A 14,385-nucleotide genomic window follows, 5' to 3' on the forward strand; every position below is an offset into this window, starting at 1 on the left:
GCTGGGTTTAACCCATTGAGGTCTTCTAATCTAAATCATGACAATTTTCTGATAAACCTCATGTTTCTGTATCAGTGGTTCTCAATATTTCATGTCAAGGACCCCAAAAATTATATGTATTTGGTCACCCACCCCCATCTGAAAATATGTAGTTTCAGGGACTCCCCCAGAAGCGTTAAAAACGTTTGCTCTGAAAGAATATATTCAAAGATTTACGCCACATTTTCACAATTTAAAAAAAAATAGCAGACCTACAAGCTCATAGCGCGGCACTCGGTAGATCTGCTATTTTTCAATAGCTAAAGTATAACACAATGCTTAAAACACCAAAAGGGGTGAAATAAATCTATAGTCTCCCGTGTGCACTAGTGGGCTATTCTGATGAACGCTGATGCAAGGAAAATGAGCTGAATGTGTTCAAATGACATTAAAACACCATCAATGCTCTCAATTCTCATAAAGTAGTGAGGTTACACCCGTTGGACAGTATGTAGGGTATACACACACACACACACACACACACACACACACACACACACACGCACACACGCACACACGCACACACACACACACACACACGCCCTCTTTTATAGTGCTATAGACTAGTTAACGTGTATTTTTAAAACCACATTTTACATGTGACAATGACGCATCTGTGCAGCATTGCCTTTTTTCCAAGTCATACTAGCCTGATGACTTGGCACCACACATACGTCGTACATACATTACACACACACACACACACACACACACACACACACACACACACACACACACACACACACACACACACACACACACACACACACACACACACACACACACACACACACACACATACATACACATTCATGATGTCACTCCCTAGAGGAGGACGCAGAGAATCTGGCTGTAAAAAATCCAAGCATTGTGTTGTTGATTGTTTGTTAATCCACAGCACATGACTATGCACACGTCCATATCACCACGCTTCTATCAACATTCAACATTTTGGTTTTTAATTGTTACATCTTGATTTATTTATTTATTTGTACATGGTAAAAAGCTCACAACACGTCACATCGTGACACATCGTGAGCTTGTACATCGGCTATTTTCTTTAGATTAAAAAAATAAACAGGGCTGCTACAGTACGTGATTAATTCATAAATAACTAATTAAAAACAACAACATCTACTCCTGAGGTTATTTAGCATCTATTTTCACGTGTGCGTGCGTGCGTGCGTGCGTGCGTGCGTGCGTGCGTGCGTGTGTGCGTGCGTGCGTGCGTGCGTGCGTGCGTGCGGGTGTGCGTGCGTGCGTGCGTGCGTGCGTGCGTGCGTGCGTGCGTGCGTGCGTGCGTGCGTGCATGCGTGCGTGCGTGCGTGCGTGGGGGGAATGTAACATATGCCAGTCTCTTGCACCCATGCAGTATCATGGACGGGAACAAACACAACGTCGACACACAGTCAGTCACACAGTGAAACTGAGCAAACTAATATACCATTCAAAGTACAACAACATTCAGTTACATTATACAGTAGTACGAAAGGGAACCAAACAGTGCATTTATCCCACAGACAGACAGACAGACACACAGCTGCACTACTTACTCTCCCATTCTCTGTTTGCCAGTGGGGAGAAAGAGAGAATCAGACCCATTATTTAGTGTGTGTGTGTGTGAGAGAAAGCTTTTGCAGCTGTGTCTGTGTGTGTGTTACACAAGAACCCCCCAACTAAGCCATTTAGGACGGGAACGCATCGTTGTCGCTTTAGCGTTTAAATAACAACTTTAACCATCATTTTAAACTTTAGCTGTGGGAAAAAAATATTATATTTTTGAAAAGTTGTGAAAATGTGGCGCGAATCTTTCAATATATATTCTTTCACAGCAAACGTTTTTCTAACTCATAACCTTGCTTCTGGGGGCTCCCTGGAACAACATATTTTCAGATGGGGGGGGGGGTGGTCCGGCGGCCAATTACATATAATTCTGGGGGTCCTTGACATGAAATAGTTTGAGAACCGCTGATATAGAAACCTAGGTCTTTTTTCCAGAAAACTGTCATGATTTTGAAGACATTTGTAGAATCAGTAACTTCTCAGGTCTAAATGAGCTAAATGCTGACTTTCTTTGACTAAGCCAAGCTTCTCTTTCATCATTCAAGATGAAGCTGTGTTGTTAATGCAATGCTGGGCTTTTTTTCCCTTCTTCTCCTCCTCACTAACGTTCCCCAAGAGAGACAGAGAAACAAGAATCATGGTTTGGGCTTTCTTTCTCGACAAGCACATATAATCTAAGCTGCACTTAATATAGGGTCAGGGGGGCGACGTTTAGCCTGCCTTGGCTTAACCCATTTTCGGCGGGAACCCCTTTTTGGTGTTTTAAGCATTATTGAAAAATAGCAGATCTACAAGCTCGTAGCGCGGCACCGAGTGCCGCGCTACGAGCTTGTAGATCTGCTATTTTGGAAAAATCGTGAAAATGTGGTGCAAATCTTTGAATATATATTCTTTCAGAGCCAAAGTTTTTAACTCAAATCTTTGCTTCTGGGGGGGGGTCCCTGGAACAACATATTTTCAGATGGGTGTCGGCGGCATTTATATGAATACATATAAATTTGAAATTTGACATGAAAATGTTTGAGAACGACTGACATAAAAACATGGGTTGTTCAGAAAACTGTCAGGATTTAGAAGACATTTGTAGAATTGTCCTCAGGTCAAAATTGGTTAAAAAGGGTATATGCATTCATCAATGGGGGCATGTTTGCAGTGTCCTCAGCTGACCTTCCAAAAGTGGGCGCCATGTATGCGTGCTTGAGTTATTAGGTTTGATGATAGCTGCAAGCCCTCCGGGGATGAAAAAAAAACAACAACTTTCCATCACGGATTGTCTTGGCATCCAAGCACCTTATTCTCAAACCCCTGCACGCTGATACAAACCACACATTGTTGACCTGAAACCTACTGTAACAACAATGCAAGGGAGCTGCTTATGATGAAGCTTATAGTAGATCGTCTATTGTTGATTATTATTTTAAGACTAGAGCATTTGAAGTGGTTCAAACTAGCAATATGTTCAGAAGCATCTTCCATAAAATATTAAGAGTCTCGGATATTTCATATAAAAGCAAAGGTTAAAGACTCAATCTGTGATTTCTTCACCTGGTTGGCAGCATGTAGACGTTACAGCAGGAACAGTATTACTAAAACATAATAACTTTACATATCGTTGTTTTTTAGGACAGTGGTTTTCAAAGTGGGGTCCGGGGACCCCCTAGGGGTCCTTGAGGGAGTTCCAGGGGGTCCCCAGCTAAATGATAGCTGGTTAGGAAGCAAATGGACCATTATGGGTCAGTAAAGGTCCCTGCACGGGATTTTTAGCGGCGTTTCTCCATCGGGTTTCCGAAAAACGCGTCCAGTGTGCAACCACCTTTACTCTGAGAGTGTACAGGGATTTTACTATATAAATTGCGGTCCCAGAGATAGAAATGCTATTAAATGGGGGTCTGAGGCCTAATGAATGTCAAACTGGGGGTCCTTGAAATGAAGATGGTTGAGAATCACAGTAATCACTCCTAGACCTGTAAAACATCTCCTCTCATGGAGGCCATATCTTTTCAAATGGGGGTCAAACACGGGCTAATAATAGTTCAGTTGGGGGTCCTTGATGTGTAAAAGTTTGGGAACCACTGGTTTAGGAAACAGAGCTAGTGTGGGGGCCAGTGGTGGAAAAAGTACTCAATTGTTTTACTTAAGTAAAAGTACCAATACTGCAATTTAGAACTACTTCGTTACAAGTACGGAATTGAAAATGTACTTGAGTAAAAGTACAAAAGTATCGGCATCAAAATGTACTTAAAGTACTAAAAGTAAAAGTACTCATTGTGCAGAATGTGCCATTTCACAAGTTCAAAATGTGTACAAAAGTCGAGCCGATCTACAAGCTCACAATGCTTCGCGTTGCGACGCATTGTGAGCTTGTAGATCTGCTATTTTCAATAGATTTAGTACAAATACCTCAAAATTGTACTTAAGTACAGTACTTAAGTAAAAGTACTTACCACTGGTAGGGGGGCCTCCTTTCACACGCTTTCACAGATCACTTATCGTTAGCCTCATGTGCGTTGGGGGGGGGGGGGGGGGGGGGGGGTGCGTTGCCTGAGTGACTCATATTTTTTAGGTTTCCAGGAAAGAAGAAATGAAAAATCAATCACTATCTCTGCCTCAGAGTCATCTATAGTTGACTGACTTCTTATTGGGCAATCGTGAGAAACCTCTCCTAACACGGCCTTATTATGGCAGGGGTTCTCAACGGTTTTTGGCTGCACGGGACCCCCAGAAATGCTTTGGCCATGTTTTCGTGGCCCCTCCCCACCCCCAATACAAATTGACCGCTACAATGGCCTTAATAATACATCAAAAATACATCATAAATAAATAGTGAAACCAGATGTAATCATTAAGGAAGGTTTGAGCATGTACTATGTGTACTATATGTCTCTTAATCTCCATCTATGTATCTTAATTTCCATTTTCCAGCCATTCAGTTGCAAAAAAAGGGAACCCCTGGCCTATGGCCTCAGCCTATCAGAATACTTGTTACATTCAAGAATGTAACAAAGACAAATGCCCAACGATATTAGGACTTGGTCATACAAACCGTTTCAGTCGTGAGACTTTATTTTTTGCTTTAATCCATGGATTTGTGTTATCAAACCTTGCAGAATTATACAGTATACTCTGTTCGCGCCGGCACGGCGCCATCGGTAATAGCCGACCTATAAGCCCTGTTCTTCTTGCAGAGCTTGTAGATCGGCTATTTTGGGACGCAGACAGCAAGGGTTGTGGAGGTTAATTAAAGCCATGCTGTGTTGCTGAGCTCATACGTACAGTAACAGTGGGTCTGTCTGTCCATCCGTCTGTCTGTCTTTCTATCTGACTGACTGACTGACTGACTGTGCATGGGCCCCTTTGGCTTTTATGATCCGATTAATTATCACAAACAATGCAACACTGTACTCCAGCATACAATGGGTTTATACTAGAGGTACAGTACGTCATCTGGCAAAATGCACATAACGTGTTCTGTGTGATTAATGATTTGAAATATCATGTTCCTTCTTCTCTCTCTTTAGATGTGTTGTGTCGTCACATTTATACATGTTACTGGATATTGGTCTTATGAACTATCTGTCTCTCCCTCCCTCTCCCTCGCTCTATCACTCTCTCTCTCTCTGTCCCTGTCTCCCACCTTCCATATCTCCCACTTCTCCATCTACTCTCCCTCTGTCTCTTTATCTCCCGCCTCTCTTTCTCTCTCTCTCTCTCTCTCTCTCTCTCTCTCTCTCTCTCTGCCTGTCTCTCCCTCCCTGTCTCCCCTCTATCTCCCCCCCTCGCCCCCCCCCCCCTCTCTCTCTCTGCCTGTCTCTCCCTCCCTGTCTCCCCTCTATCTCCCCCCCTCGCCCCCCCCCCCTCTCTCTCTCTGCCTGTCTCTCCCTCCCTGTCTCCCCTCTCTCTCTCCCCCCCCTCTCTCTCTCTGTCACCCCCCTCTCTCTATGTCTGTCGCTCCCTCCCTGGGACCCTCTCTCTCTCGCCCCTCCCCCCATCCCAGACACTGAGGTGTGTGGCTACGGATGGCAGAAGTTCCAGTCTCACTGCTATAAATACTTCGCCCACCATCGGACGTGGGACGCCGCCGAGAGGGAGTGTCGGCTCCACGGCGCCCACCTGGCCAGCATCCTGTCCCTGGAGGAGCAGCAGTACGTCAACCGTAAGTGACGTCAGTCGGAACTTAAGTCAGGGTGTGTTAAGTGGGGCAGCCTGGGGTGCCGTGCGTGAGTCCTGTGTGTGACGCAGGTCCGAAAGTAGGAACGAAGATTGCTGGGTAGACAGAGAGCTTTGCCTTCTGGCTCAGCTCTGTTTTCGTCACAACAGTGTGATACAGCGACTGCAATACCGCCCCCTACTGCTCCGATTCGGCTGATCTCCTTCTCCGTCCTCCCTTCACTCGTGAACAAGACCCCGAGATACTTAAACTCCTTCACCTGGGGGTAATGTCTCATTCCCTACTTGGGAACATGGGTGCCGCGGAATACTTTTAATGTTTTTGTTTTGCTTAGATTTTAGTCTTTTTAAACGAGTTATTCTCTTGATAAAGTGAGTGTTGTTTGTAAAGCGACTTTGAGTACAGAGAAAATGGAAGGTTAGATAAAGGTCTAGCTAAAATGCTATTATGTTATGTCAACATTCAAAGTCGGCACCATTCAAAGTTAGTTATTTTTAGCCCGGGGTGGGAAGAGGAGGCCCGGGCAATCAGGAGGGTCACCGGTTCCACCCCTCCGCTCGCCCATGCACCACAGTCTGACGTGTCGACGTGTCCCTGAGCAAGGCACTTAACCCTTGACCGTGGATCCCCAGGCTGGCTTTCTGAGAAAGAAATAGTAGACACAGAAAGTGAAGTGGTTCAAATGGGAGGGCCGCGTGCAGATGGGTGGGCCTCTGAACGCTTTTCGAGATTTTAAAGTGGTGTCGTGACCTCTAGATAAGGTCGAGAACTGACCCTGGTCTATAATCCAGGGTTCGCCGATGTGGGAAGTTCAAAATAAACTACAGTTTAGATCCAACAGCTCTCTCTCTCTCTCTCTCTCTCTCTCTCTCTCTCTCACACACACACACACACACACACACACACACACACACACACACACACACACACACACACACACACACACACACACACACACACACACACGTCACGCTCACACACGCTCACACACACACACACACACGCTCACACACACACACACACACACACACACACACACACACACACACACACACACACACACACACACACACACACACACACACACACACACACACACACACACAGTCACACGCTCACATACATGCCCTCTCCGTCAACCTCATCTAATCACTTGTCCATGATAGTGCCGTCGGTTGAGCCTGGCGTGCAGAACACAGTCAAACCTTTTCCTCAGCGTTTTGGCAGGTCGGTGAGAACACGACCACGTCATGATGTTGGCGTCAAAACAAACCAAGGCGGTGCGTTCAGTCAGAGCCTCACTGAAGTGAGAACGTTTGACTTCATTCGGTGGTCATGCCTGCCAGCTTGACTTTATGGGGGTTTTAGAGGAAAAGGTGTGGCGACGAGAGGCCTATATAGGCCCTATTATATACTCTGCCGTATAGTGAGACGGCAGGCGAATAGATGTTGAATTGTTTTTTAACGTTTTTGCCTTCACCCAAGATAGTGACACCATATTGAAAGTTCTTAATGGGCAATATTGGAAAGAAATGGGGCCTATTCCTCACTTCCTTCACAGGTCTTACCAATTGTACTAATGAAGGCTCTGTTCCATTTAGCATAATGGAACCAAATGGACCCTCGCGGGCCCATCATCATACATAATACATTTGAGCCGGTAACAAGTTGTGAACGAACATTCCGTGCGCAGTTCAGTTCGGCAAGTCCTAGATGTCGGCGCATGCCGAGCGTGCGTAAAGCACCTCTTACGCCTGTGTTCCGCGGCCGCGATACGTCACCGACTTTAGCTCTGCGTTTTCAACCCCAGCTCCGTGGTTTCGCTTTCCGTGATGCGCTGGCCCGAGAATATACACGGACGGCAGACACACGACATTCACAGAGACAACAACAACAACAACACAACCTGCCCAGCACGGGAAACACAGGAGTAGCCTTGCCGATGAGGCCCATAGGACAGGAGCCTATCTCCTGTTTCTGTAGCGTGAGGCAGCTTGATGTACAAGTACACCCCCTGGACATGACACTAGTATATCGCAGGAAGACTTAGCCCCAATCCAACCCTTGATGCTGAGTGCCAAGCAGGGAGGCACTGGGTCACATTTTTCAGAGTTTTTTGGTATGACCCAGCTGGGGATCGAACCCCGTCCCCAGTCTCAGGGCGGACATTCTAACCACAACTCCACTGAGCTGGTCTTGTGGGAAAAGTGTGTGCGTGTGCGTGTGTGTGTGTGTCTCACTTGGACACCGCACTGCGACACAGATTCGTGGCGCTATAGACACGACGACCCGTCCAGCTTCCAGTTTGGTTACATTTGTACACTGAGTTATGGGCAGGGGTCATCGGCATGTTGGCTTGTGGTGGACATTTCTGTCAACATAATCTTTTTGCCACAGACATACAAAATGAGTGGACAAAAATATTACCAGAAAAACACATGAATAGATATCCCTGAATAACAGGTCTGTAACTCAGAGTTTAGGGGGTCTTTGCAAATAAAACATTTGAGAACCACTAGTACTAGTTCAAGTTGGACTCCTAATGTGCCATAGAGTCATACTAAATAATTGCCATACATATTCTGAAGAAAACCTGGAGACTTGACATTCAGTAAAGTGGGTGTTATGATCAAAATAAGAACATTATAATGGTATGTCCGTGTACTACGTTGGTTATGGGGATTCTGAATGGAACAGGGCCTTCATTAGTATTGGCTTTGATTAGACCGGTGAAGGAAGTAAAGGAGAGACACAATTTCTTTCCAGCATGGCTGCTCTGCATAGAGCCTATATTCACAAACAAATTGATTTCAACAAACCTCTTTTTACACGATACGGTGTGTTGTTATTGCATAAAGTCACAGGTTGTTGTGTTTGTATTGTGTTGTGTTGCCAGGTCTGGGTCACGACTACCAGTGGATCAGTCTAAACGTGTTGTGTGTTGTGTTGCCAGGTCTGGGTCACGACTACCAGTGGATCGGTCTAAACGTGTTGTGTGTTGTGTTGCCAGGTCTGGGTCACGACTACCAGTGGATCGGTCTAAACGTGTTGTGTGTTGTGTTGCCAGGTCTGGGTCACGACTACCAGTGGATCGGTCTAAGTCCTGCCCTATGCGGGAGCTAACTATCTCCGTAGACAACGCCCTGGTAAAGTCTGTCCCGACAGCCAGGAACCTTGGTGTTGTCCTGGACAGTCAGCTCTCGTTCAAAACACACATCACAGCTGTCACTAGATCCTGTAGGTTTACACTCTACAACATACGACGAATTAGACCGTTCCTCACCCAGGAGTCAGCCCAGCTCCTAATCCAGACAACAGTCTTGTCAAAACTTGACTATTGCAACTCCCTCCTTACTGGCCTACCGGCATGTGCACTTAAGCCCCTCCAACTGATCCAAAATGCCGCAGCACGCTTGGTCTTCAACCAACCAAAATTCTCACACGTCTCCCCCCTTCTCCGCTCGCTCCATTGGCTCCCGGTCGCTGCCCGCACAGAATACAAAACTCTGATGCTGGCATTCAAAGCAACCAAAGGCATGGCCCCCCCATATCTCACAAGTATGATCGTACCCTACAAACCCTCCCGCTCACTCAGATCAGCCAACGCAGGGAAGCTGGAGGTACCTTCACTAAAAACGCCGGGACAACGCTCCACACGTCCCAAACTCTTCTCCCTTCTGGCTCCAAAACTATGGAATGCACTTCCCATTGCAGTCAGAACTGCAGCCTCACTCCCAATCTTCCGCCGTAGTCTGAAAACCCACCTCTTCAGACTCCACCATGGCCCGTAGCACTTGCCCTAGCCTAGCCCCTTAGATAGCACATTATGTAGACTTAGATAGTATTTTAAACAGACTTATAGCTTGTTATGTAGACAGCTCTAGAATTGCACTTTATGTAGTCATAGCACTTTATAGTACACATGTATAATATATTATATAGTATAGTATGTATAGTTTACATAGATACTCCACTGTTACGTTCTTAGTTTACGCATGATTCATGATAACTACTTTTTATACATGTGATGTATGCCATGCTTTTTGTTATTGCTTAATGTAAGTCGCTCTGGATTAAGAGCGTCTGCTAAATGCCTAAATTGTAAATTGTAAATTGTAACGTGTTGTGTGTTGTGTTGCCAGGTCTGGGTCACGACTACCAGTGGATCGGTCTAAACGTGTTGTGTGTTGTGTTGCCAGGTCTGGGTCACGACTACCAGTGGATCGGTCTAAACGTGTTGTGTGTTGTGTTGCCAGGTCTGGGTCACGACTACCAGTGGATCGGTCTAAACGACAAGATGTTTGAGAGAGACTTCAGATGGACTGATGGCAACGTCATGGTGAGGCATTCTCTGAACCACTAAGCTGGACCTGCTGTCTCTGTACTTGAACTTTTTTTTTCAGTCTACACCAAATCTCTTTGCCACAAGTAGTATTGCATGCATATATCTGTGAACAAGTGCATAATAGGTGATACATATTGTGTGTGTGTGTGTGTGTGTGTGTGTGTGTGTGTGTGTGTGTGTGTGTGTGTGTGTGTGTGTGTGTGTGTGTGTGCGTGCGTGTGCGTGTGCGTGCGTGTGCGTGTGCGCGTGCTGTGCACGTGTCAATAATTATGTTTTTAACTAAATTAGAGAGCTCCACTGTAGAGTTGTAAGGTGGCTCAATGGCACCACCGTCTGGCTACTCTGATAAACCACATGCAGTTACACGTGCAATCTCTATCAAATTAATACATTGATGAATTGTAACATATACGTATTGTAACTTTACCATGCTATTCTTGACAAATCTGATGTTTTGAAGTTGTATTCAGTATTTTTAACACAGGCAAACAGTTTGTTTGTTCTTGTTTTTTTAGACATACTAAAATGTGTATTTGAGAACAGAAAATAAGTAGAATTCCTGCTGAATGGTTTCTCCTCACGGCAGCAATATGACTACTGGAGGCCCAACCAGCCGGACAGCTTCTTCCAGTCAGGAGAGGACTGTGTGGTGATGATCTGGCACGAGGGAGGCCAGTGGAACGACGTGCCCTGTAACTACCATCTGACCTTCACCTGCAAGAAGGGCACAGGTACCACGCACGCACACACACGTACACACGCACGCACGCACGCACGCAACTGATCTCTCTATATCAGTGGTTTTCAACCAGTGGTCTGTCCTTGAGGAGGTTCAATGGAGAGTTGGTAACCAAATGGACCCTTCCTTATATATCTTTAACTCTTGAGTGTAAAATGAAAGTGAAATGAAATGTTACGCTCTCTTATTGTTAAACTTCTCCATTACTTAATTTACAAGAAGTCTACACAATTAGAGAATGTAGATGAAATAAGAATTGATATTTTGATTTAACGTTTTCCTGTAATCTCTCCTGTATGTGGACAATATCTTATCTAATGACAACAAAATATTGTACGTTTTTGGTCTGAGAGGCCAAATCTCCAAAATGGTGGTCCGTGGCTCAAATGCAGAGGGTTAAAAACCCACTGCTCTCTCTCTATATATACATAACATGTTTGTATTATTGTGTCCAGTGTCCTGCAGCCAGCCCCCTGTGGTGAAGGACGCCCGCGTGTTCGGCTCCATGAAGCCTCGCTACGAGATCAACTCCCTGGTGCGCTACCACTGCAAGCAGGGCTTCATCCAGAGACACCCGCCCACCATCCGCTGCCGCGCCGACGGCCAGTGGGACACGCCCAAGGTCACCTGCATGAGCCGTGAGTACGGTCCAGTCAAGTACCAGTCAGACAGGATAGCTTTTCTTTATTGTTCTTTTGCCTATTAGTCAGTGAGTTTGCACTGTATTCACTGTTCCCAGACATTGCAAAACAAATCTACGCATTGGCATGGCAACACATATACGGCTCGACTAAATACATTCTTAGTCGACTAATTGTCTTATTATGAATTTGTTGCACCATTTGATTTGAAAGACAGATGTTTAAAATAGTGTTCGCTGCACACAATCATAAAGAGAGCAGCCTTTTCAGGCTGATGAGGTTGAAGTTATCCGACTGGCAGAATTAAAGGCTTACATATAGTTTACTAGAAATGTGCATGGAGAAAACAATTAAAAAGGCATACAAAAAGACTTGTCGACTAACAAACTATTATTGGGGGTTGACTAAAACCAAACCGGCCGATTCATCGATTAAAGGAGGATTCCGGAGTAGCTGTTTTCTTACCGTAATCTGCCGATAATATATCCATATCCATAAAAACTGAAAATAAAAGGAAGGAAAGAAAACTCCATGCCGAGCGCTCCGACCAGGTCTATCTCTAAATCAATAATTTTGATCGCTTGACAATTTAATTGAATTAATTAAATGGTGCATTTTATATAGCGCCTTTATCCAAGGCGCTTTACATAGATTGTGCATTACATTCACCCATTCACACACACATTCATACACCAATGGCAGCCGAAACCATGCAAGGCACCAACCAGCACATCAGGAGCAATTAGGGGTTCAGTGTCTTGCTCAAGGACACTTCGACACTAACTCTGGGGGAGCCCGGGTTCGAACTGGCAACCTTGCGGTTGCCATCCAGCCACTCTACCCCTGAGCCACCGCCGCCGAATTCATTATTATGTTGTTCATAATGTTGGAAATGCATTCACAGAGTTTTGGCCCAAATGGGCTTCCGAGCAGCCGACGGACCCCTCCACCCTGCTCGGAGCTACAGCGCGCTAGAGAAGGACTTTTTTTTTTTGCCTCACCAGTGATTAATGGATACATTACCATCAGATTACTGTAAGAAAACGGCTACTCTGGAATTCTCCTTTTAAGTATGAGCACACAGCCCCTTGCCTAGACCATTTGTGACCGTTTCTGATCGAGGTATGAGCACACAGCCCCTTGCCTAGATCATTTGTGACCGTTTCTGATCGAGGTATGAGCACACAGCCCCTTGCCTAGATCATTTGTGACCGTTTCTGATCGAGGTATGAGCACACAGCCCCTTGCCTAGATCATTTGTGACCGTTTCTGATCGAGGTATGAGCACACAGCCCCTTGCCTAGATCTTTTGTGACCGTTTCTGATCGAGGCTAAGTCATTGATTTAGCGGGAGGGAATCATAGCTTCAAATTGACATTGGTTGTTCAGTTTGACCCACCAGTTTTAGAGATATGGCTTATAGAGTAATGTCTTGCAGAAAACAGGCTTGAAAGGTTCACTTCTGTGGTCTCTAATAACATTACACCTAGCTACATGTTTAAGCATTTATTTCATATTTACATGTCGATTTCAGCTCTGACATTTATTTCAGACATGCTCTAGTATGTGAAGAGTCTGCCTGTGCTATTAAGTCATTTTGGATTTAAAAATAAATGTGGTTGCTTAAAAAAAAAAAAAACGTGTATGTCCTTTTCACACTCTCTCTCTCTTGTTTGTCTTGTGCAGCCGCTACCTACCATAAGGCATTCAGTCACCGGCACCACAATAAGAACCAAACCCACGAGCACCAGCACACGCCGAGGAACTACGACCACAACGCCGTTCACACCAACCACCTCCAGAGCCAGAAGAAGCAACAGCACCTGGAGCAGAGAAGACTCCTGAGGGAGAAGAGACAACATTCACAACAACAACAACAACAACAACACCAGGATCAGCTGAGACACTGATTTACCTATTTTGTTTTTAAATTAGTGTTATTATCAGGCCTAAAAAACAATTGAGCCAATATGTATTAAGACAAGTGACTGCAAAAAGGGCTGGAAACTCATTACGCATAATTATGGTCACTGTCGGACCGAAACCTTGTATCTCCATATTTCATTATTTTCTGTTTTTTTTTTTTTTTTTTGTGGGAGGTATTAATACCCTACTTCATCATACAAGATTGGTCGCACAAAAGCAGGAAGAATAGCAGATCTACAAGCTCACAACGTGTCACGGTGCGGCACTTTGCGTGCTTGTAGATAGTTTTGGACATACAAGGTTTCCACCCGACAGTGAAGATATGGTACATGAATACTGTTGACCTGTCTGTGTCTATCAATGGACACAAGGGCTGTTTCACAAACAGTGTGTTGGGCACTAACTTATTACTAAATAATATAATATAATGAATATTATAGAGAACCCAAGTCTGACATCACTGCCGCTAGAGGCTATACTATCCCCCTCGGTCACGACTCACGAGTTAGTATTTGCGCAGCGTGGAAAATAGACGCTTTGCGCCGCGGTGCGCATTTCACCGTTTTAGCGTTCCTTCATCGGCCTTAATTTGCTTCTAAATTTCTGCACTTTTTGCGGCGACGGTTGAGTCTTCTTTCACTTTCTTTTCACTTTCTCCCTACCGTCTTTTTGCCCCCTTAAAGCCCTTGCATTAAGCCGGCCCTGCTTACAGGTCCATTTAATGCAGGGGTGCCCAAAGGGTAGATCGCGATTTAATTTAAATATAAAAACTATTTTTGGGATCTGCCACTTGAATTAAGTTGACTTGATCGATTTGACATAAAAAGGTGCCTGTCAGCTCAAACCCATAGTGTCTTTGTTTTCAAGAGTGTTGCTGTGCACAAATGTTCAGAAATGGTATTATAATGTTTTGGTTTTCGGTGGGTAGATCTTGTTGAGCTGGTCGTTTTGAAAGTATCTCTCA

At 44.9% G+C, this 14,385-nt stretch overlaps 1 protein-coding gene across 1 annotated transcript in view; it reads left to right on the top strand.

Annotated features, from left to right (window-relative positions):
* vcanb (versican b) overlaps positions 1 to 13,617 on the top strand; it is a 49,242-nt gene extending 35,625 nt beyond the window's left edge. The window contains exons 10-14 of the mRNA XM_079525337.1: positions 5,597 to 5,755; positions 10,027 to 10,109; positions 10,702 to 10,846; positions 11,310 to 11,492; positions 13,182 to 13,617. Coding sequence (XP_079381463.1) covers positions 5,597 to 5,755; positions 10,027 to 10,109; positions 10,702 to 10,846; positions 11,310 to 11,492; positions 13,182 to 13,405 — 794 coding nt within the window. The 3' untranslated portion in view covers positions 13,406 to 13,617. The remainder of the gene's footprint in view (positions 1 to 5,596; positions 5,756 to 10,026; positions 10,110 to 10,701; positions 10,847 to 11,309; positions 11,493 to 13,181) is intronic.
* The last annotated feature ends 768 nt before the right edge of the window (positions 13,618 to 14,385 follow it).

Source organism: Electrona antarctica, assembly GCF_951216825.1.
Source record: "Electrona antarctica genome assembly, chromosome: 16".
Classification (NCBI taxonomy): Eukaryota; Metazoa; Chordata; class Actinopteri; order Myctophiformes; family Myctophidae; genus Electrona; species Electrona antarctica.